Source organism: Drosophila teissieri, chromosome 3R, assembly GCF_016746235.2.
Source record: "Drosophila teissieri strain GT53w chromosome 3R, Prin_Dtei_1.1, whole genome shotgun sequence".
In the NCBI taxonomy this organism is placed as follows: Eukaryota; Metazoa; Arthropoda; class Insecta; order Diptera; family Drosophilidae; genus Drosophila; species Drosophila teissieri.
In genome coordinates, this window is record NC_053032.1 from 20,531,787 (window position 1) to 20,554,743 (window position 22,957).

A 22,957-nucleotide genomic window follows, 5' to 3' on the forward strand; every position below is an offset into this window, starting at 1 on the left:
TGAAGGGACAAAACAGAAGCGCACAAGAAATGCACATAAATTTTACTTAGCCAAGTTGCAAAGAGTTGCCAGAGTCGCCTGCCAAGTGGCAGCCAAAAGAAGTCAAAAGAAGTGCAAAGAGCGATAACAACAATAAGTTGCGAGCATTGCTCGAATGCACAATGCAAGTGGCGATAGTTTGCCATAGTTCAGCCATTGCCAATCCCTCTACTTGCCCCTTTCGGTGGCACGCCCATGGCTATGATGAATCGCTCAATATTTCGCTTGCAAGGAAGGTGCTTTCTACTCAGAGATACTCAGTGATTTGTGCCTAAGATCCCTTTTTAGTACCCACTAGCTGTGCAAATTTCCAAATTCCCTTTTACTGATCGGTGGTATAATGAGCACTTATTTGTATAGATAAAAGGTCCTTGTAATCGAAATAAATATTATGTAAAAGTTGAACCTTTTTCCATGGAAAAGATTCTTATTTAATATACACTTTCGTCACACAACTGGTACCTCAACCCAGTCCAAAAGAGTGAATCCCCTTCCATCCGTGGTGCTACATCCTTTTAGTGTCAGGAAAATGGGAAGCCGCCAGCGAAATTTATGCGAGTTTAACAAGCAGCTAGCAACGGCAAGGTTCCGTTACACTTTCTTGCAGCAAATAGGCATAAATTTGCATTTAATGTAGTCGACAAAAAACTTCGGGGACGGGGTACAAAAAAATGAGCAGCACAAATGCCAAAAAAATTATTCTGCTATTTAGTATATAATTTCCTCGAATAGTCTTAGTTGCTATGGTGTGGTGTGCTGTGGTATGTTGTGGTCTGGTTTTTGGATCCGTGGTCCGTTCTGCAGTCGCCAGGTGCCATTAAAGCCGCATAAATTTTTTAAACTTTTGCCAATTTGCATTGCAAATGGCTCACACACACACACACACACATGTCCCTGTCTAACATACTTATATATATATTTGTGCATACATGTGCAGGCGTTTGTATTTTCGCGTTCTGCATGTGGTTCCGAAAGCGTTTGGGTCAGTCTATTAAAATGCAAAGAGCCAAAACCCCATGGCCCCAAACTCTCTGTCTCTTTCTCGCTCCTTTTTGGCGGCCGGAAGTCCATTTTGTCTTGTCGTTCACATCATAAATATGGACGGTCAAATGGCGGCTCTGTTTATGGCCAAGTCCTGTTTGGATGTGTGTGTATGTGTTGCCGCTTTTAATGACAATTTGTTGAGGTTTGCATAAAATTTCAACGAATTTCATTTGGCACACATTTCGACCGTCTTCGCTTTTAAGTACGTTTTCCTTTTTTTTGAGCCAGGCATAAATTTAAATAATTTTCGCTTTTGACGCCAGTGAAGTGCTGATTTCGAGTGTGTCTGTGTCTGTGTTTGTGGTTTATGACAGGATCTGTTGGCATTTTACGAGTGGAGTGGCTGAGGATTGGACAACTGTCTGGCCATCTCGGCTTAGTCTATTGAATTTTCAATCAATCTAATCATCATCAATACATGCCGGCTTTCGGTTTTAGCTCTGCCACATTCCATTTGCCACATTTTGAATGTCTTATTCATGCGCCTGCGGTTATGCAATGATAAATTTATGGCTCAACATGGGTGTGCTCAATTCGTCTCAATGTCAACGCCCGAAGTTCTGCAATATTCACTTGTCATCAATATACCATAAACACACATATTTGTATTTGTTAAAATGTGAAACAATGCCACGGAATGACAGCTTTTTAAGCACAGATACATATTTCACTGGGGCAATGCTTTTATTTGCAGTGTGTTTGTCTCTCTTTTATTAGTTTATTACTTTCCACATGGCTGCTTCGACATGACGAAATTCTCTGGTCCCAAAAAACAACAAATAAATAACCAGAAACACTACACCACGACGCGAACTAAGACATCGACAAAGTTGTCGTCAGTTCGCTCTCACTGCTTGTCACTTAAAGCGAAAAACAATTTTTCTCCAGCTGAAGAAGTGTGCGTGGACATGTGTAAGTGTATGTGAGTGGCTGTGTGTGTGTGTGGAAGCTATCTGAAAACCAATTTTCGTTGCTAAATTGATGTTTATAGCTATGTAGGAGCACGCCGACGACGGCGATGAGAATGACGATGAAGAGACGATGATGCGGCCGTCGATGGCTATGATGAGCTTGTTGCGGCCACCGCTCGTCGCCTGTGATGAAGACAAAGTGCCAATGCGAAAAACTAAACGCCAAGCTTCCGAGCAATCCTAGCAAAATCGAGCCAAGCAGGTGCACATAGAGAAAAGTGCACAAAAAAGCCCATCACCTAAATTAGCACCCACTAAAAATGGCATGGTCACACTGCATCGAAATAAACATCGTGTGGTGCTTTGGTCACACAGAATACGCGATGTATTTAAAGTATGTAGTTTGTTAAGATTTTTTTCCGTGTACTGCAAGTGAAACTCGCTTCCAGAGTGCAGCAATGAAAATCCTTTTCGACGCGACTCGATTCAACGCCGCTACCCTTCCTCCATTTGACAGCATTTTGATGCTTCCGCTTGTAATTTATGTGACACTTGCAGTGCCATAGATCAGGCAGCGGGGCCAAGAGATGAGACTGCTAGTTTCTGCTGGGACATCCTCGTTTTTATTAGGTCCTTGCAACTTGGGAGTTGCTTGATTTCCTCGAGCAAATGTGATCAATTGAAAACGGGCGATAAGCAACGGGTGGAAATGACAGGTAATCCACATGCTGCACTCAGTTAATTAGATGGCATAGGAAGTGCACATAAATAAACAATTTGGGTGGCAGCAGATAACCCAGCCGTGTACATGCAATTGCTGCATATTAATTGAAGCTCACTTGCACACATCGCCTTCTTGGATCTTGAACATCAGCAGCCCCCTGCAAATGCCATATTCTCCTCCCCCAAATGACTGAGTCATCAGCCCTCGGATTTGCCCCAAGTTGGGAGTAATTTAAAACGCTCCTGCTCGTGAATGCATTTGAAATGCTTTTCTACCGCCTTCCACTCGATGCGCTCGAGTGTCGCACCCCACGAAGTGGAGGGCAAATGCATCTGCCAACGCCAACGCCAACGCCATTATCCTGGGCATATGTCTAAGTCAGATCAAAGCCATAATGCTGGCTGAGTGCAACTGGGGTGTAAGTGCGGATGACAGCGATATTAGGGCCAATTAGATGTCCGACTTTGCCCAAGTCAGCATTTCACGGCGAAATGAAATGAATGGCCTTTATGGCGCATTTGCTGGAAAATCAGCCTCAAGGAGATATACAATTGGCAATGATTTAAATTGGCAAGTTTGTTTTTGTACCACAACTTGATAGCTAACCAATAAGTATGTCTTTCAAATTGCCACACCAAATTTAACATCTTATCTGCTTATTATTCAAAAACAATGCAGTCATTATGAGCTGAGAATAATGCAAGATATACACATCGTAAAATCTTTTGTTGGAAGTAATAAACTCGTTTACAGTTCAAAGAACCGAAGCTTAGAGCTAAATTACTAATATACATTTTGACTTGTACTAAGTATTTCCGCATATATGTTTGATCACGTTCATGTCATAATTTAATACTTTTCTAAGTATACTTAAGTCACGACACGGTTCATTCACGAGTCAGTCACACCTGCGGCAAATGTGAGGTATTTGTACAGCCGTTTATTTAATTAGATTCAGGGTTACTGAGCATAATCAGCTCGAGAGCAGCCGTCAAAAACGAAATGTATCCGCATCTTGTCAGACATTTGATCATATCTACTTGTTGGTGCAGGATAGAGCAAAACCATTTCATTCACAGACCGTCATGAATCTGCTAATCTGGTTGTGCCTCCTCGGCTCCTTGGTCACTGTCCATTCATTTCGCCTCGGCTTTCTTGGCGATATCTGGGGACTCGAAGACTCGGATAACAGCAGCCACAACAAAACCGCCCAGCAACTGCCGCCATCACCGGAATCATCGGAAATATTATATGTGTTTGGGGCAGCTGCAGAGGCTGTTAGCAATGTAGTTGATGGCTTTGCAAAGGTAACATAATTTAAATTGTGGAAAAAAACAGAACTCTCTACAAATAGATAGCATCAAGTTAATTAGTCTACAACCTAATATTTGAAAGAATAGCAGCTTTCTTTGCCGAGACAATTGTAAATATTTGCTTGTTTTGAGGTTTTGGTAACAGATTTTTGGTGACACTTGGAATAGAATTTAGGTTGCAAAGTGTGTCGCACTCCAAATATAGTTGATGGCTTTGCAAAGGTAAAATGATATAAATTGTGGAAAAAAACAGAACTCTCTACAAATAGATAGCATCAAGTTAATTAGTCTACAACCTAATATTTGAAAGAATAGCAGCTTTCTTTGCCGAGACAATTGTAAATATTTGCTTGTTTTGAGGTTTTGGTAACAGATTTTTTGTGACACTTCGAATAGAATTTAGGTTGCAAAGTGTGTCGCAATCCAAATATTGTACCAGCTATTGTATAAGTTTGTTGGTTTAAAAATTCTACTTTTAACTTCTTTAAACTTTTGTCTATAATGATAATTTTTTTTTTTGCACAGAGAGTTTTGGGACTATTCGGCAGTTTTGGCTCCGGTGATGATGGAGGCGAATCAGCGCCATCTGGAAACACAGCAAACGCCACAACCGAGTCTACTTCAACGACCCAAGAAACCACGACGACTAGAACAGCGACTAGCACAACGACGGCTACAACAACGGAATCCAGCAGCGAATCGACGGTGGAAACTTCCACAACAGATTTATCCACGAGTACTTCAACGCCATGAGGAGAAATGCTGTCGCCTAACCTTCGCATCGGATATTGCTCGGCATTGTTTGTTTCCCAGCTGCTTTCTGACTGGGGTATTTAAACAACGAGAATGTAAATATAAGCACCAGCCAGCCACAAGACTCTACGCAGCATGTGTTCATTATTTCGATATATAAGCAAAGGTTGGGAAACCTCGACACGGGGATATCCATTAAGAGCTCTTCACTCAACACACGCAGATCGATAATGTCTCAGCTTAGTAACTCCTTCGGCATCCTGTTCCTAACGATCCAGTTGACGGACTTCGTCCTGCCAGCTCCTATTGGAAATATACCTGCTGATACATCTGATGGCCTGGTGACTTTTAGGATGAGTTTAAACCGAGAATTCGATCAGTTGCTGCCCGAACTTGAGCTGAAGTTGCTGCAGGCACAGCAGCAGGAAGATAGTAAGTTTGAACTACTGAATATATGTATGAATGTATATAAAGCTAATGGATGGTCTGCTCTTCAGATTTGGAAGTGGTGCGCATGCAATTGCTGCAGATGAACTTACTTAAGTTGTTAATCGGCTTGGATTGCTTCATCTTGCTGTGCCTTTGGTACTACGCCAGAGAAGAAAAGTATCACTCAGTGCAAAAAGTCTGACAACACATTCTGCCTGCCTTTATCTCATAACTAATTTAGCTTTTAAAATGTAATTAATTCGTTGGAAAAAAAATAACTTTAAATTCGCAGCAAAAAATAGCATTCTGTTAATTAATTTTCAAAATGTTATTGCGCCGAATATTTAGATTAGTGTTTAAATGGTAGTAAGGCCACCACCCATGAAGCCCTCTAATGGTGTGTTTTAAATAAACTGTTATTGAATAATTACGAGCCAATTCACGCCTGCTGTTTGTTTAGGCCCGTTTGGCTGGCATCCAATATATGTATGTATGTATATCCAAGCCAGTACTCGCAGCACACAATTTCGCCCACTGCAAATGCATCGTTAAATATCGACAACAGTTGGCTCTATTCGGCTGTTTGTTGTTTGAACTTTTAGTTCATAAATATTAACAGCTATTAAAGCGCAAACAAACAGCGCCACCGAAGGCCAGTTTCCTGGCGCAGCAAATACCGGCTAAAAATTAATTTTAAAATTTAAAACTAACTGCATGCAATTTACGCGCAATTTGGCCAACGCCTGCAATGTAAAATGCAGCTCGTGGCAAATGCCATCAGGTGGTTGGCTGGTTGGTGGCTTTTTTGTGGGCTCAGCCTTTTGGCCTAATGTTCATTTAATTAAAACCGGAAATTGAGCAAGTGAGCCAGCGAGCCAGTGAGCCAGCGATCCAGTGACCAAGGCGGCTGAAAAGCGACGAGCCGTGGCCAAAAGTGTCCTAAGTGGCCGGGATGCTCGCTTTCTGCTCCTTCGGCAACTTTTCCCCCAAAAGACGGTGGAAATATTAAAAACGGAAAACACTTTGGTGCAAGTAATTCGCACAGGCTTCCACTCCGGCTGTCCTTTGCCATGTTTTCCTATTATTTTATACACCCAAGTTTTTCTTCTTTATTTTTTTTTTTGGCAGCCTTCTTGGCCGGCAAAAGTCTTGGCAAAAAGGGCGGCATACCGAAACGAGTTGAGAGTTGAGCTCAGCTCAGTTGAGTTGTGTGGAGTGGAAGTGAAGTGAAGTGAAGTCGAGTGCCGAGTAAAAAGGAAGCAAGGCGGCGCAATTAGCAAGTTTACTGCATGAAATTATGAAACGCTTAATAAAAGCGTGCTTCGCAAGAAAGAAAAATGAAAAAGGGTGGAGCACAAAAAAAAAAAAAGGGAATATTCGTACAATATATTAAAACACAGAGCTTCACAAGTGCCGGCAAGTTAATTAAAAGACTCGCATATTTGAAAAGTTTGCCCTCCTCATTTTTTCCATAGCCATCACAACACCATTACTGGTATCCAGTCGCCGCCACCCCATCATCATCATCATCATCATCATCATCAGCGTTCGAGGCTGCAATTTAATCATGTAAGTGCTGGCAAATTGTTGGCTAAAATTAGAGCCAGACAAATATTGCGCATACGCCTAGTATGCCAGTGTGCCTATATGCCTATATGCCTAGTATCCGCGTTAAAAGGATGTTCTTCATGTTGTTGATGTTGTTGGCTGGTTGCTGCTGCTGCTGCTGTTGCGGCCGCTGTTGTTGCTGTTGCCAAGTTTTATGCTAATGGTTTTCGTTTAAAGCCAAAAGTAATTTATTGTTGTCAGCGGGCGCCATCAAAAATGTTGCTGCACATTCATTATGCCTCCGAATTTGTTACGATGTGTGTGTCTGCGTGTGTGTGTGTGGGTACTTTCGAGTGGTGTGCATTAAAATTTTAGCCAGCCAAACAAAGCCGAAAAACTTGCATGGAAATTAAGTTGGTGTTCTTCAGCAAGCAGACAGAGTCGTGCCAAAATAAAAAAAAAAAAGTTTTCTCTGGCGATTTGCTATTTGCTAAAGCATGGCTAAATATGCCTTAAATAGAACTAAATAAATTTGGCTCGAGCAAGTTTTTCATCCAGCTGGCCAAACAAACAAATGCCGAGCGCCTAAGCCTTAACTAAATTTAAATATTTCACTCCAGCCACCAGCAGCAGCAGCACCATTTTATTCTCTATGCCATGTGACACGTTCTCAACCCACTAGCTGTGCCGGGAAAGCGGTGAAAAGCGGGGAAAACTATGCCAGAAGATAAAACAGCCGCGAACTTTGCAACATGTTTACGGTAAAAACGTGATTTTCGGCACAAAAACGGAGCGCTTGACCAAATGTGGCCAGGATCTCTCGAACCCTTTGCCAACTGTAAATAAGTTGAGTTAAGCGGCGTGGCACGCGCAACGTGAACCCGCCGTCCGCCCGCAAAACCAAGGCAAATGCCCGACCACAGCCATAAAAATTAAACATTTGTAGCTTTGTCACGTTTGTGTTGACACTTTCTTATCACAGTCGGGCGCAATGAGGGCCATCTGCCCATCAGCCCACTTGCCAACTTCCGTTTCCTGCGCTCGCCACCCACGCCACCCACACCACCCACTCAACCCGGCCTAAATATGTGCGTGTGCGTGTCAGCTTTGACTGCCGGGGTGACCCACCTGACCCACGGCTGAAATAAAACTTCAGGTGTATGTGAGTGTGTGTTTGTGGGACTGACACCGACCTCTGACAACCACCCAAGCCACGCGAACCACCCAAACCACCCAACCACCGTACCCACTCGTCGCAGCATATGCCAAGCGATTTCATTAAAAGCCCAGCAAGTGCGGCAACGTGTCAGCCTGATTCTGGATGTTGGCTGTTGGATGTTGGATGCTGAATACTGGATGCTGGATGTTGGATACTGGATGCTGGATGCTGAGTTTGCGGCCAAGACCCGGCCGCATGCCAAATGCCAACTTGGCGGGTTCTAGTGCCAGTTTTCGGTGGCATAATTTGCGTTTTCTAATTAAATGCGATTAGGGCGACATCACCTGCTGATCCACGGCTAGCAACTGCAATTGCGTGCTGGTTTTACTAATTATTTATTATGATTCAGGTTAAATTGGTCTCATAATAGTGGTAAGTTAAGCTGTATGCCAAACAATTATTATAACAGTTTTGTAGTACTTTAACAAAGATTGGTTCTTTCGATTTCGCAGAAAAATCTAGCTTTTTCACATATGCACCACAACGTGTTTCCTTTTCTAATTTGGGCAACTCCTTTTCAGCAAATGCGGTGAGATGGCAAACTAGCAATTTTCATTACGAGTTGAAGGCAATCCTCTCAATTTCCGAGCAGAAGTGATTTCAATGGCATTACCCTCGCCCATTCGACTTGGCCAACATCTCAGTTTTTAATTCTGCTCCAGAAGCTGGCTCAGTTTTAGGCCGATATTTGCATGCGGTGTTGGCCGAAGTGCTGGTCCATATTTTTCGGTCAGAGGTTGGTTCCCGGATACGAAATATGCACTCTATTCCGACCACTTCGACCGAAAAGGACCAAGAGCTCCTAATGCGTTGCTCTTGGCTTCAGGATGGGCTTGATAATTTCATTTGCATATTGTATACGGGGCCCTGTTGCTACTCGCATGCTGAGATACATTTTGGGGAGGGGAGTTTTGGGGTTGCTGAAATTTATGACATGCCATTTGAGCTGGGGCTGCGAGGTGGTGGGTGGTGGAGCTGTAGTCCTTTGGGGAGTTTGTTGCCGAGGTGACTTGGCAACTTTGTTGCCATGCAACTTTAATGAGTTGACGCACGAGACCACAAAACTTGACACCCAAAGGCTTTAAATTGAAAAAGTTTAATGGGCATGCGTATTTGATTAAGGTTTGGCATTCTTTTTAATCGTGGTTTCGGCGGTGCCTTTGTGCTCGGATGCAATAATGGCAAGTGCACGGGTGCACGGATGCACATTTATTGACAATTTCGTGTCTCCCTTTGACACCTGACATGTAGGCGAATGGTAAATGGAAGGTAGAGGAAAGGTAGAGCAAAGGTAGAGGAAAGGGAAATAGCTGGAAGCGTATAATATTTGAATTCGGCTTGGGGCTTTTCTCGCAAACTTCTCAGCTGTCCTTCGGCGACGTGGAAGTTGGGGACAAAAAGTCCTGTGGCTTGCTGCCTTTGCTTATTGCTGGCAATTCAATTAAATGCAGAGCTGCATGAAATGCCCTTTTCTCAGAAAGGGGCACACATGTGTGTGCGCATCGGAAATCCATAAAATGCATCACATGCCATCAAAGGCTCAAAAGTTTTTCCCAAAGGTGCCAGAACATTTATTATGCGGCAGGCGTAGTGTCCTGAATTTTTCCTTTTTTTTCTTTTGGGCGCCTCAGCGCGCACCGCTCAGCTATTTGTCTCAATTGCAATCAAACTTTGTGGCTTCCAGTGAGTTCCCTTAGCCAGTTTCGCTTTTCTTTTACCCATTTTGTCACGCAAATTGCACAAAAGTTGGATTGACTTGGGCGGGAAATTAAGTTGATGCTTTCTACTTGCCAGTCGCAAGTCCTGATTCTCGACGAGTCGACGAGTCCTTTTGTCAGTTCGCCGTTGTGTTTGCTTTGCTCGTCTACGCATTGTCATCGCCGCTTGCCTTGTACTTACTTATTTAACTTGCAATTTTGCCAAAATTTCGCAAGCATATTAAAAAGTTTTTGGGCTAGCTTGTAAGTGGCGCACTCGTCTGAAATAATAGCTGGCTGCCGGCAAGGATGCACTCTTTAATTGCAGCAGCTTAAGGAAATCAAGAGTGCACACAAAACACAGAGCACAGACGACGAACAAAATATCGCAGCAAGTAGTATACGATGAGTATATAGTGCGACTGAAACAAAACCAGAGCGCACCCGAAAAGTGAAGATAAAGCCGGGCCACAATGCACTCAAGCGCATTGACTTCCAACTAGCTTTGACTTGTGCCAAGCCAAGCGTGGATGGGCCAAAGTAGCTCGGTTGACAACCAAGACAGGCCCCACTGAGCTCGTTCTCGTCCGTCGTCCTTCGTCCTTCGTTCTTCGTCCTTCGTCCTCGTGCCACCGTGAAAATCAATTGGGCACTGCGCAAGATGCTGTCCAGGATCCCCAGCTGGGCCACCAGGCTCCCCCGGGTGTCGCCTGTTTGTCTACACTGGGATACTCGCAAAAAGTTTTTAAACTTTAAAGTGAAAAGGTGAGGAAATAACATACAAAAGTATCGAAATTCTAACATAAAAATCTCCAGAGGCTTGAAGGCATTGAAAAATTAATCTCAATGTGTGCTACACATAAAGTTCACCATACTTTTGAACTTGGCATTCTTTAAACCCAAGTTGTAATCATATTTTATCAAGGATATATATAATTTTTAAATGAAATACACAACTATTTTTCCCAGTGTAAGTGCAGTCAGCCAGGAGAGATGCGGGCAGAGGCTGCAGCTGAGCTGGCTTGAGCGCGGCATTATGCATGCGTTTGTGCATGAATATACTGCTGAAATGAAAACAAAAAAAAACGAAACAATGTTTAAGTCAACTTCCGTTTCCGGTGCTGCTTATGCTAACTCTTAGGCTGCTGCCTCCGTTTCTGTTTCGGTTACTGTTACTGTTTCTGCTATTACTATTACAATTTCTGTTTCCTTTCCGGGTTTCCTCTGCAACTAGCTTAATTATATATGAACTGCCACACTAATTGCCGAAATGGTTGCACGTTGCGTATGCGTATGCGTATCTGGCAAATCCACCCCAGCTCGGGCCAGCATCCACACATTACGTATACGCAGCGTACGGAATGCGCCATTTGTGGCGCTCAATGATTGAATGGGTGTTTGTTGTTGCAGGGCGATTAAATTACGTTTTGTTTGACTCAACACACAAAACACAGAGACAGCGTAGAGCTCGCCAAAGAGGCAGGTCTGCAAATCTAGTACATTTGCCATTTTGCATTTGCATTTTCCCCGTAACAGTTTGTTAAGCTTTGAACTTTTGCAAATTACATGAGTCCTGCCACAGGATGTATGCTGTTTACTGCCCTCGCAGTCGTTCCTGTTGTTTCTGTTGTTCTTGTTGTTGTTGTTGTTTCTGTTGTTGTTCCTGTTGTTCCTGTTGTTTCTGTCGCCAGTGTGCGTATGTACGTATGTATGCCTACGTGTTTGTCTGTGCTAATGTGTCACAATCTGCATTGGCGTTAAAACCTCAGCCGAGCAACGCCCTCAGTCGAACCCAAATGCATTTGGCCAACGTCTAGAGTTTGGGTACTCTCAAATTGAATTTGTTATCAAATTAGTTTCATCAAATCACCATTAGGCGGCAATTTGATGCCCTACTTATTCCATCGTGTGTGCGTGTGTGCTAACAGATTAGAGCCTCTCAACTTCATCTTCTCTGGCTGTTTGAAATTTGGTGTTTTTCATTGTAGTTTGTCTTACAAAATGTTACCTATAATACGCAAGTATATCTGTATAAATGGATATAAATGGGTATACAGCAGCACTGAGTATCCAGCAGAATGGCATACAGAAAGGCAGCCGAAAACAGAAAGATTTGTTCCAATAATGCCTTCAGCCATACTTTGCTCAGCCAAGGCTCCATTACATCCGCATGGTCCTCTGCATATCCTTCCCATTCGCCATTCGCCATGCGACTTGAAGACACAATGGCAACGCCAACATATTGCCGCAGCTGTCCATGGAAGTCGAGGGGGTTTTTGGGTGGCACCTCCTGAGAAAGAGGGGGCCACGCCTGCCGAGACAAGTGCATTACAGCGTACTAGGTTATTGATGTATGTTTGCATAATGTAGACGGAACTATATACCCAGATATACATATATGTATGTATGCTGCTTGGCTGGCTGGTAAGTTGCTTGCTTCTGGGTTGGTTGGTTGTATGGATGGACATGGGAGGGACGAACAAGTAGCCAAGGAGTATGCTAATAATGTTTGTGCTTCAATCACATGGAAAAACAATATTGAAAAATACAACTTGTATGGCAGCCACGAGCAATCGTTTAGGGGCCAGAGCTCAACCATTGTTTATATTGCCCGACCCAGCCAGCGGAGAAAAGCAACCCAACACTACAACACCCATCGCCCATCGACCATGTCCCTTATAAAGAGTTATGACAATGTTGTGTCAAAGTGTTATTGTGCCGTATTTTGTTGCGCCACAAAAGCAGCAGCAACATGGGCGCGTTTAGATAGCCTGCAAATGATCCAATTCGGTTGGGGTTAAGCGGCCCAGTAGCTGGAAATACAAGTATAAGGGAAGATGGAGCGATTTCAGCTATCTGTACTTGATTGAGCGGTTTGCCCATGTCCTTGAGGGCGCTTCAACCCGAATGCCAATGCTGGGCTGATGTCCTTGGTCCTTATTATAAGACAAGCCATTCCGATGTTTGGCAAATTATTCCGCACTTGGCTTTTGGCTTTGAGTGCTTTCATTTACACAGCCCGCAATGCAATGCACAGATTCTTAATCTTTGCAAACGATTTTTTCTTTTGTAATTAGTATCCAAGAATTTCGAGTAATTTATTTAGATGAAAGCCAGACCATTGAGGCAAAGACAATTTGAAACCACAACTTCAAGTTGCAGAAATCTATTTGCAATTACACAAGAGTGTTCAACAGCAAACATTGAGCTATGCTCGAAAGTTATCTCTGTATATCCAAATGCAGAAACTCGATTTGATTGCAAATTAAGTAAAAAAGCCAGGTATACGTATGAACAAATTGTGTTGCGAAAATAGATTAATATTTCTTTGCATTGCAATATTGAAATTTAATGGAAAACCCATTGAATAAGAGTGCCCCAAAAAATAAAAAAAAAAAGAACCAACTCTTAAGTGCATTTAAAGCATTTTGGCAGCGGGTGTAGAGGCTGCATTTTTGGATTTCGGCCAAATTTTCTATTTAGTGGTGCTAATGCTAATGGTTCTTGGCCAACCAACCTCGCAAACCTAACAAAACGAATGGTGTGAACACTTCCCATTGCCCCGGGCATAACTTCTGCACCCACAGACTTTGGCGTGGGCGTGGCAGTTGAAAAGTTGGCAGGCTCTGGAATTTACGGCACTCCGGCACAGAGATCAGTTAACGATTTGGCCACCCAAAAAGCAGTTGCATGGTGACAAGTTGCTGCAGCCAGGTAGGTAAGTTGCTGGGTTGGCTCACAAAAACACAATGCCACTGTGAGAGCTTTGAAGGGCTGGCGAGTATTGAACGAAACAATGACATCAAGGTCCCTGCCATAAAGCTCCTTAGTCACTCAATCCCCTGGATATTTTTATGTCTGTTGAGCCTGCCAAAGGACGACAAAATGAACACATTGCAACTACAACTGCTACTGCGATTGCAGTGGGAAAATACCCCTTTTGTCTTTGTTTGCCTAGCAAATAATTAAGTACGTGATGTGTGTCTCGTGCTGAGACGTTTTTAAGCACTTTTCAGCAAACATTTGCACAGCAATTAAATGTTTTTGCATGTCTGTTTGCATCGAGCAAATACTATCATCACATGTCAATGGATTCGCATCGGCTTTTGGATTTGCTTTTGGATTTGCCACAGCATTTTGTCAGCTTCGCTCTCAGATTGCCAGCTTAAAAACAGTTCACGTGGCGCCACCATCGATGGCATTTCGAATTTTGGAATGTGCGACGTCAACAGACGGAGGCAAAATTGTGAAAAATGTGTGTGCCACAAATAAACAAATCAGGTGCCTCATGGAGCCCACCCCCACTCGCCTCCTCATAATTTATGGCAATCCGGATGGAAGGGTCTCTGGACTCTGCAGGCCGGAATCCGGAATCCGGATCCCAAGGCAAGGATCCGAAACCAATCCAGTCACCGGCAACTAAGGAGCCTAGCTGAAATATTGGTCAACATTTTGCCCCACTCGATTTGTTTATTATTTCCACCCATTTCGCTTGGCAGAGGTCCAATCCAGGAGGCAGGAAACTCAGCCGGATCCGGACTTCGAAGACTTTTTGCGAGAGCACACTGGGCTCAAAAGTGGAATGGCAGCTGCCTACGTAGCACCCTCGAGTGTACTGGCCAAACATACATACATATATAGCCATAATACCCATAAATATGCCAAATCACTTCAGCCAATTCGCTGGTTGACCTGGTTCAGTCAGTTTCGCTCGGGGCATTGGCTAGATTATTGTTTTAATTACCGCTCATTCAGCGAATCAAATGATTATGAAAAGTTTGCTTTCGTTTGGTTCGTTTTTCTCCGTTTTTCATGCTGTGAAAAGGTCGGTTTTTCATAGGTCCACGCAGGCGAAACTTATATCCACTCGAACATGTGTTGAATTTAATTAGTTATTTTTTGTAAGCCCAATATCACTGATATCCAAACATTGGTTAGTTTTCGCGGCGCATTTTAATGACTTCTATGCTTGTGTGCACGTGCTCTGGTAATGTCAAACGCATTTAAAGTTCTCTTTTTATACAGTATAATTTACACACTTTTTTTAGATTTTTTTTTAAAGTGAATATTCAGATTTAAAGCTGTTGTACATTTTAATGGAATCAAATATCCACTTTATTTTGTGGCTAGTTCTTGGTTCCTATATAATTAGTTTGGCCAAAGCTTGTCTGTGCAGTTAATTGGTATGTGGCGCATCGCGACCGTTGCTGGTTTTAGCCCAATTGGCTTTGCAAATGCCCGTCAGTGGTTGTTGCACTCAAGCACTAAACCCTTTGAGCTCGGACCGAAACTCAAACTCAAACCGAGACCCCCGGCAAAATGGTCGGTGAGTGTAAACAATGTCATTGGGCGCATACACAGCTACACTGCTATTTGAGGCTTTAAATTAAAGCTCTGCTGCTGGCGGACCATTAAGGTATCCTTTGCGATGGCAGGTCCTGAATATTATCTAGTGCTTATCGCTCACTCAGCGTGCTCGTCCATCGATACATAATACTGCTGCAAGGTTGCGAGATTGTGGGTTATTTGTCGTTAATATGCAAACAGTTAACTGCAGCCACGCACATTACCGCAGCATGTAAGTGTGTGCCTGTGTATGCTAGTGTATGTGTGTGTGTTTATTGCATGGCTTATCGGCCCCGAATGTCCTGCATGTCCTGTATGTCCTGCACGCCCTGCATGTCCGTGCTCGACTCAAATATGGCCGGGTTCAATCATAACCGGAAGCGGAAGTTAATTGTGCACATGTTTAATGCAGCCAATGGTTGATGGTTTAAGCACTATTCCCCCACATCCACAATGACAACAACAATTAGCGAGTGCAAATATTGTGACGCAGCCGAAGATTACAAAATCCAGGCCAAAAACCAACCGAATATTCGCCGCCTGCACAGGCAAGCTGACGAAAAAAAAAGAGAGAAAAAAAAAGAAATGTAATTTGTCGCTAACCAAGTGTGTACTAACCTCATTTTACTAAAAGCATTAAAAATAAAATGTAATCACATGCTTCATAAAAGTAATAACTACACATACACACACACACTCGCTCACACACACGCACACAGAGACGCTCGTTTGTGTCTATGATAGAGCTTCCTGCACTTCAAAACGTGCCTGACTACGTGTCGCTATAAAAGTCCCTCCAGCAAGTGTGCGAAACTGTGTGTGTTCTGGTTGTGTTCCACTCTCATGCCTGTCACTGCCAAGAAGCAAATACACACTGCGTTTATGGGGGAAATAACGCAGCAACGTATCAAATTTTTTGTTCTTGCTGCGATCTTAAATAAATTATTACCTACTGCATTACTGCAAAGTATCATTAGAGAAAAAACAAACAGCAAATGTAACTAGTAACTCAAAGCACTGGAAATTCTGAAATAACTCCAGCTATAATCCTATGGCTTCGCTATTTTTACATATATACTTAATACTTCATTTATTCATTTATTTGCCCGCATAAACGTTACGAAAGCACTGCCATTGCCGCCATTGTCTATGTCAAAGAACCCATGGCACTGGGATACTGCCATTGGCGTCTATGTGCATTAATGTGCGTGAGCACATCTGATTTTTATGAGACGATTATGAGTTGCCTTTTATTATTTGCCATTGGCTTTGCCAAAGTGTTGGTTGCGGCAAGAGCACACGAACATTGGCCATTCGAACTCCCTACCAATACCAGGCGCTTCGGGGGGCGACTCTTGAGCATTAATTAGTGTCAACACATAAGCTGACTTCGCTTCGAGTTGGAAAAATACCCGAGCTGCTGAACAAAAACGTTTTCAGGTGCTCCTAAGCCATTGCAGCTGCAGTTGGCTTCTTTAAGCTGCCGTCAATGGGTGAAATGAAAATCCGAAATGACTTTACACCCTGGCTCGCACTGAAGACAGCTGATCACTGAGCGAAAACAGGGGTTACTCTCTCTGAAGTTAGGAAAATGGTTCTGGAAATGCAAAGTTTATCCTCTAAAGAGCAACGATGTATATTCCCATATTTGAAGCTTAAAACAAACAATAATGCGTTTTTAGCTTAATACATCTATTTTTTTGCAGTGCATCTTTGCTGACACAAAAAAGAAAATCTTCTAGCCGCTTCAGAAATTTGCCTGATACCCAATGTGTCAAGTGTCAGGGAGCTCGTTAGAATCCTAAGTCGATTCGGAAGAAGAGCATTGTCATGTCGCATATGACAGCAAACAGTTGCAGTTTATTGGATCCCTCATCCTTCCGTCGAGGATTTTACTTTCTCGCAAATTTAAAAGTGAATCAATAAAAAATTCATCCTGATTAATGAAGTGCCCTGCAAAGTTTGAGATTTGCCGCATGACCTGCAGCACGATTCTGTTCGACTTGACAACTCTACCCACACCCACACTCACCAGATTCAATTCGATTTATCATAGAGCGCTGGAAATTTTGCTTTAGGCCCAAAACTCAGAGCCTACTCGTGCGAATATATATATGTATATATAAAGAAAGTATGAGTATGAGTAATCTGCACGCTCACTTGGCCACGAATCTGTACGTGGCAGCCATTGCCTGAGTGGCAGGCTTCAAGGATGCTTACACTCTAAAATGTTGTTTTCCTGGAAACAATTATGAAGTGAAGAAATGCAACGTAACAGAAAGCTGACAGAGCAGCAAATTGTCCTTCGTTTATTAAAATGTTTATACTAAAGATTTGTTTTCTATTTCTCTTCTATTAAGTGGTAGGCAATGGAAATGTAAAGGCCACTTTACAAGTGTATCTTACAGATACATTAGTTTACGTATGAACCCCTGACAGATTGGCCTTGCGTGGCCAACAAGCCCCAGGGCTGAGCACAAGTATCCCCAGGACCTCCCTGTATCCTTAGTCCTGAGTTTTGAGTCCTTAGTCCTACACGAACGGTCAGTGGCCGTTGGCAAAAGTTTGTAATAGAATTTTTAAGCATGAATAATTATGTGAAGTAGACTTTCGGCCAGCTGCTGTTGCTTGCTGCCGCCTTGATTGCCCCTTGTCCATGTTTCCCTTATTCCTTTTTTCCTTTTTTGATTATGCACGGGCAGACATCAATTTTGCTAATTAGGTTAATTGACTTTAATTTAATAAGCACGCGACTAGACTGCCCAACAAATAATCGATTCAAAGACGTCACTTAAATGGGCGCACTTGTGGATGTGCTGGTGTTTTGGGCGACTGTGTTCGGGATTTTGGCTCTGAAACTGATGCTGAACTGGATGCAGATCACAATGTAGCTGATCATGCCAAAAATGAACTAGGAAAATATATTTCCTTTAGTATTCAATAAGGGAAGTGTACAAATTAGCTTACCTTGCCCAGCATTTCCGTGTTTATGTCCACCATTCCTGCTGCACTAAACTTGTACTTCTCCTGACTCAACTGCAGATTCAGACTTCTTAGAGCCGCATTCAGCTGAGCACTACGTCTATCTGTAGTAACTGTGTAGAACATGGATCGAAACTTTCGCTGCATTGCATCGCAACGTGTGCAGACATAGCAGGGCACTACGATTTCCAGGAGCTTGATGCACTCATCCGTGGCGACATCTGTTGGAAATATAATTATTTAAATATATTTTTAACTGCTTATACTAACAGTGCTGGATGGAAACGGCAGTGTGCTGAACTCTGCTGAGGTAGAGCCAGTACGGCAGTGCCGAGGTATCGATGAAGAACTTCATGAGCAGCGTGATCAGACTCAGTTGAAAGTAGCGCTCCAGACACCGGATAGCCTGCCACAAGGAGTTATGGATGGCTTGCAACTTGGCCAGTTTCTGCAGTGTTAGACGGCGTATGGACCACATCTCGAATCGGGTTCTGTGCAGTTCATCCAGCACATTTGAGCCGCCGACGATAAGTTCTTGGTACAGAAACAAAATCACAGCGCAGTACAGTGTGAACTCGGAGAAACGGGCCAGCAAAACCAATTCCGAATAGGTGGCGTATAGGGTAAGAGCGCGATCGCTATACACAGTCACTACGATAAATATTAGCCAACGCATGACTAGTGATCCGTAGATCCAATTGCAATATTTCCGCACTCGATCCGTTGCATTCGGTGTACCCAGTTGCAGTTTAATTTGGATGTGGATCGCCTGCAGTTGCCTATCCACATCCTTGCTGCAATTGCCCCAAAGTAGCTCCATCACGATGATCGCATGACTCACAACTAGGGCCACAAAGTTGCTCAGGTCGATGGTGCTCGAAAATCGATCGTTCAGGAAATCGTAGTCCAATGCGTAGTTGAAGCTGAAGCGCCAGTAGGTCGTAAATACCAGTGCTATAAAGAGCAGTACGTAGCAAAACACTTTCGCGAATAGATTCTGACCGAAAGGTAGAATTCCCAAGCACTTCATCAGTCGCCTCATGTAAAGCAACGAAGCAGCGTGCAGTTCTCCCGACATTTGTGCCATTACTGAAAATTACCTAAGGTCCTTTCTCAGTGGCTTGTGTTTTGTAATTGGCTAATTGCTATTATCGGTGCAGGGGAAAGGCCAATTAATATCTTGGGTGGCACACTTGGGAAAATTGAATATATTAGTTGTCAAAAAATCTCCATTACATTTATGAAAAATGTTTCAATTTGCCTGCCTGTCTGCCTGCTGATAAGATCCTATTGTAATCACACCAAATGACACATTTCCCATTCAAATTAGCATCAAAGTGATGTTAGAGCCAAGTGGTAGCAGATGCCCCAGTGGCCATAAGTGAAATGATTTGTTAATTTCATTTCGCCACCACTCATGCACACACTCGCACACACACACAACTCTGGGGGGCGATGAAATTGCTTATCAAAAATATGGAAAAGCCGACGGGGAATGGGAAAGGGAAAGAAGCGGCTGGGGCTCCACATAAATTTGCATGCCTTTATTGCAACCACAACGAGGAGGACTGGCAAACAAACGGGGAAACGAACAAACACGCATGCGAAGCCCGCTGCCACAGAAGGCAGACACTTACATCCGCTTTACTGGCTTTTATGCAACCACCGTGCCACTTTGTTTGCACACTTGTAAAACACCTGCAGAACGAACCAACCAACGAACGAACGCCTTTGGGGCGGGAATATCAGTATGTGTTTGTGTACAAAATAATGACTTAATTGCCTCGCCCTCCAGCCACCCAAAAACCCAGCCCACCCACCCACAAAACCAAGTAGCAACCACCCACCGCGACTGATCCACCCGCGTTTCAACGTCTGCAAGTGGGCTTCATAATTCCGCGCAGGTGTCGAGGACGCTTTGTCTTTGATTGTGCTCGTCTGGAGTGACTCTAATCTCTGCCAGCCACACACCATCAGCGGCAGGAATGTTCGAGGTATATAATCGTACTACCCGGGAATCGCAATCTTGGGCTCTTGAAGCTGAGGCCTCTGGTATGGTCTGGGGTTCAATTGAAGCAATTGTGCGGCGTTGATTTGTATAATTTTGTAATTTGTATACCAAAATGGTGGCCACACATGTGCGCTGAGTTTGGGGCAAACCATTTCGCCAGTTTGGGGGTAAAAACGTGTATAAATAAATTAAAATGTATATGCGAGTGGGAGACATTCCGTTTTTGGGGCGGTGCAAAAGTTTTAAGGATTAAATGTAACTCAGAAAAGGCTTCAAATATATAGAACTATGCTTAAAGAGATGCGGGTTTAATATAACTGGTTTAGCAATAACTGATATTACAGCTCGTACCAGTGATTTGCAAAGCTTTAAATAAATGTAGAATATAAAAATGTGAAACTTATGTAAATTAAATAAATGGTTTATGTATGAGCATAAATTAAAATGCAGCTTTGTTCACTGACTAGATATGCATACAATTTTTGGTTTATTTAAACAGATTATTAGTTTATTTAATATATTATCTCACTCGTGTACTTCTCATGCTCCCCAATCGCCATAATGCGGCAGTTGCCAAATGTAATTATCGAAATTCCTGCCGTAAGATGAGTTGTCTATATGGTTATGATATGCCATAGGCAATGGGATTACCAAGTACCCATACACGTGGCCGCGAGGAGTGCTGACTTTGAGATTCCTGGAAGTGGATGTGCGGTTAGTGGGTTTTGAAGATGCCAGTGCTGTGCAAACTCTGCTTTTATATATGGGAGATAGGAGATTCTAATGCTGAATGCCGAAAGCTGAACATTAGACACGCTCCACTGGAACAGATGCTGATGACGACTGGAGGAGCCCAACTCCGTGACTCATATGTACATATGTATGTGATGGTCTAGTGTAAGTTAGAGCGAGTTATCTGATTTTAATTTGGCACAATTTCCCTTTTCGCACCTGTTGTGACCTGTGCTCCGCTTTCGTCAGCCCATTAAAAATATGCAAATATAAATATGCTAATTTGCAGAAAATTGATTTTGCAATTTAATTGAAAATTCCATGCCAGTCCTCCTGTTGTTGTGGTTGTTTTCTGTGGTGGCACTGGCATCCAGAAATGGTGTGAGTGCTCTACATGTGTCTTGTAGCTGCGGTTGTTCGAGCAGCTGCCACAAATTGCATAAATACGAACAATGCTCGCAACATTTCCATCCTTCGCACATCATTTGCAACTTTTTGGGGCTACGCCGCTTTTAATGGCATTTAAATTGCCAAAATTACAACACGCATCGCACCGAGCACCGAACCGGAAAAAGAGAGGAAAGCTGCTGTGCTGAAAATCAATAGGAACAAAGTTCAATTCGGTTTAGAGCCATTGGCACTTCCTGACAAATGCTGCGCACGATATATGGCCCCAGACTGGCTCAATAAATTCCATGTCACTTTCTCCGTGTCGACTTGCAAAAATGTTCGCCCCTTGTTTTGTGGCACAGGAAGTGTGATAAATGTGCGGCATTTGGCGCGCAATGCAAACATGCCACCTTAAACTACAATCAAAAATAATTGCATTTTTCACCGGCCAATCATTATGATGAGAGATGGGAAATGGGCGATGGGCGAGAGGAGAAAAAGCGCAGATGGACTGGCGCAAAAAAGCACGGAGAAGTCAAAAATCCCGACAATCCCTGGCCAGACAATTGCAAAAAGTCAGCAAAATGGCAGCTAACATGGCCAGCTAAGTGATAACAACATATACGCTTGTGGCCGAGATAATAGGGCAAGTGTATAAGAAAACTTACTGGAAAAGGGTAAGGGTTTTAGGAAAAGATATAAAGAGAAGGTGTGAACACGTATGTATTTAAGCCAATTATAAAGGGGTCTGCAAGTAAGCAGACTTTATGGATTGTATAACCTAGGTAGCTTTTTAATGTGAGGAATTTTCCAGTGCTTTTTGAAAATTTTCATTGCTATTAGGCCATCCGCAACTGTGCGTGTGTGTTAGTTTGGAAACATCATTTATCTTGTCTTGGCGGCGAGTCGAAGTCGCCTGCAGTCCTCGCACTTGGAGCTCCAAATCGGACAGGACCGCGCAGTGACCGGGACAGCTAAAAATATATTTTCTCTATGGCTATAGCTATCTATTTATTGCCGAATTTGCTTTTTTTCTACTCCCTCTACTTATATTTTGCTGCCATCGCCGACGTGGAATGGAATGTTTGGCTCTATTTTTCACTATAATTGGCAAGGTTAAACGGGGTGAGGCCTCGGAGTTCATTGATATCAAATGGAGACTCAAATTGTGTGTTTTTCTGATCGCATATTTGCCTCGGCAAAAGGTCACTGGGACAATTATCAAAAGTAGCGAGGAGATGCTGGGGATTTGAAGCGTAATGACAGCTCGCTGTTTGCGTGTTTGCCTTTCGATTTCTTACTTTGCGCTTTTTATTTTGCCATTTGGCTGGATGGCAGACAGCGCAATTAGGCCAGTAAATGTGGCGAGCGAAACGCAAGCTGCGAAATGGCCAAAATGACTGTCCTGCCCCCAGGCTCTCACAGCCAGACACACCCACAAACAAGGACACTGGGACGCCGGAATGCCAGGACACCAGGACACGCCAGGACACATCCTTTGCCCTCTCTTTGGGGCAAACAATCGAAGATTTATTGCCCCTCGGCGCATTCTTTGGCACTGCGAATGTGCAAATTCGCGCTGAAATATATTCCCAGCTGAAAGTTGTGTAGGCAGCCTCGATAAGTGTGCTATACTTTGGCCACAAATCATAATCGATTCATTGACAAGTCGTCGCTCCATTTTCCCTATCCTTGCGCCATTTGCCACAGTTTTCTTAAAGAGCTATAATGCTGGATTAAGAGAAAATATATTATATATTCCTAACAAATACAAATTGCTCTTCTGTGTAAAGTTAGCGACAAATTTCAGTCTGTGACT

General features: G+C 43.2%; 3 protein-coding genes across 3 annotated transcripts; 2 read left to right on the top strand and 1 right to left on the bottom strand.

Annotated features, from left to right (window-relative positions):
* Window positions 1-3,733: 3,733 nt before the first annotated feature.
* On the top strand, window positions 3,734-4,913 carry LOC122621284 (probable secreted beta-glucosidase SIM1). The gene is made up of 2 exons (XM_043799104.1): window positions 3,734-4,025; window positions 4,557-4,913. Exons 1-2 carry the CDS (start codon window positions 3,804-3,806, stop codon window positions 4,782-4,784), a joined length of 450 nt encoding a protein of 149 aa, XP_043655039.1. The 5' UTR covers window positions 3,734-3,803; the 3' UTR covers window positions 4,785-4,913.
* On the top strand, window positions 4,789-5,427 carry LOC122621285. Its single transcript, XM_043799105.1, has 3 exons — window positions 4,789-4,879; window positions 4,951-5,216; window positions 5,282-5,427. Coding segments are annotated over exons 1-3 (402 nt in total). The 5' UTR covers window positions 4,789-4,877; the 3' UTR covers window positions 5,416-5,427.
* Window positions 5,428-17,814: 12,387 nt separating this feature from the next.
* On the bottom strand, window positions 17,815-19,092 carry LOC122618913 (putative gustatory receptor 98a). The gene is made up of 3 exons (XM_043795508.1): window positions 18,276-19,092; window positions 17,991-18,226; window positions 17,815-17,934 (listed from the first exon to the last, which is right to left on the bottom strand). Exons 1-3 carry the CDS (start codon window positions 19,090-19,092, stop codon window positions 17,815-17,817), a joined length of 1,173 nt encoding a protein of 390 aa, XP_043651443.1.
* Window positions 19,093-22,957: the final 3,865 nt, after the last annotated feature.